Source organism: Cyprinodon variegatus, unplaced genomic scaffold (genome assembly GCF_000732505.1).
Source record: "Cyprinodon variegatus isolate N-32 unplaced genomic scaffold, C_variegatus-1.0 Scaffold1174, whole genome shotgun sequence".
NCBI lineage: Eukaryota > Metazoa > Chordata > Actinopteri > Cyprinodontiformes > Cyprinodontidae > Cyprinodon > Cyprinodon variegatus.
Window position 1 is genome coordinate 104,691 of NW_015151627.1, and position 1,196 is coordinate 105,886.

The following is a 1,196-nucleotide window of genomic DNA, read 5'->3' on the forward strand; positions in this document are numbered from 1 at the left end:
TATCTCAGTCTGGTCTAACACTTTCCTTTTCTTTTTTTCTGCTGAAGCTGAGGAACAAGTTCATGAAGAAAATTCCCAGAGACGCAGAAGCCTCCAACGTCTTAGTGGGCGAAGTAGATTTCCTCAACAAGCCCTTTGTGGCCTTCGTCCGTCTGGCTCAGGCCACAACGCTGGGAGGCCTGACAGAGGTGCCGGTTCCCACCAGGTAAACCGTTCCACTGATCCTCACATCCTGCCTGCCGCCATCTGCACCGCCAGCACTTCCTGACACGTCTGCTTTCCTCTGCAGATTCCTCTTTATTCTCCTGGGACCCCAAGGAAAGGCCAAGTCATATAATGAGATCGGCCGAGCCATAGCAACCCTGATGGTGGATGATGTAAGCGGCCATCACTGTGTTAGGGAGACGGCTGCTGACAGCGGATAGTCTGAGGAGACCAGAAAAGATCTGATCAGCTGCTGACAGCCAAACAATCCAGTTCATTAGAGGGTTAGAGGGATCCAGAAAAAGTGCTAAATGTATTTTCTTCAATTATTATGAATTTAAGCTTAAATTTAAGCCCATTTCCTGCTTTAACTGCAGACTGTGCAATAAAAACTGTCTTCTTTAGCTTAGGGACATAATGAACATGTTTGTCATTAATGATAAAGTTTAACCTTATATTCTAATAGTAGTGAAAGTGGCGTTAGTAATTAGTTGCCTCTTACAACATCGCAGCACTAACATGCTATAAAGAGTTTAAAAAGAAGAATATTTCAACAATGATGAGCTTCATTATTTGATTAATTTCAAACGGATTTGGTCCCTTGCCTGGGTGCACTCCACCAACGCAGCAGATTGCTCTAATTCCTTGCAAATGGAAAAACAGAAGAAATGCGAGCATTAACGAGCGGCGGGAGAGAAGGCCAGACCGAAAGAAGAGCTCAGTGTAAAGCAGATCCTCCAGGGACAGCTTAATGTCCAAAACAAACTACTAGAACTAATAAGTCATCGTTCAGCTCTCATCCTGCAACTTTCCGCTGCGCCCAGGGGGGGGATTTACCATTAGGCAATAATAGGCGGTTGCCTAGGGCCTCTAAGTTCCTGGGGGGCCCATAAAACTCTGTCTACATGTATGGTTAACACAACTATTTCAAATTTGTGCACATTAATTATGTTTTTGATAAAAATCCTTTGGCTAAAATGCCATCAGAACCC

At 44.4% G+C, this 1,196-nt stretch overlaps 1 protein-coding gene across 1 annotated transcript in view; it reads left to right on the top strand.

Annotated features, from left to right (window-relative positions):
• Positions 1–1,196, top strand: part of LOC107101937 (electrogenic sodium bicarbonate cotransporter 4-like) — a 72,142-nt gene that overhangs the window by 29,109 nt on the left and 41,837 nt on the right. The window contains exons 8-9 of the mRNA XM_015401029.1: positions 48–205; positions 290–377. Of these exons, the coding sequence (XP_015256515.1) occupies positions 48–205; positions 290–377 (246 nt within the window). The remainder of the gene's footprint in view (positions 1–47; positions 206–289; positions 378–1,196) is intronic.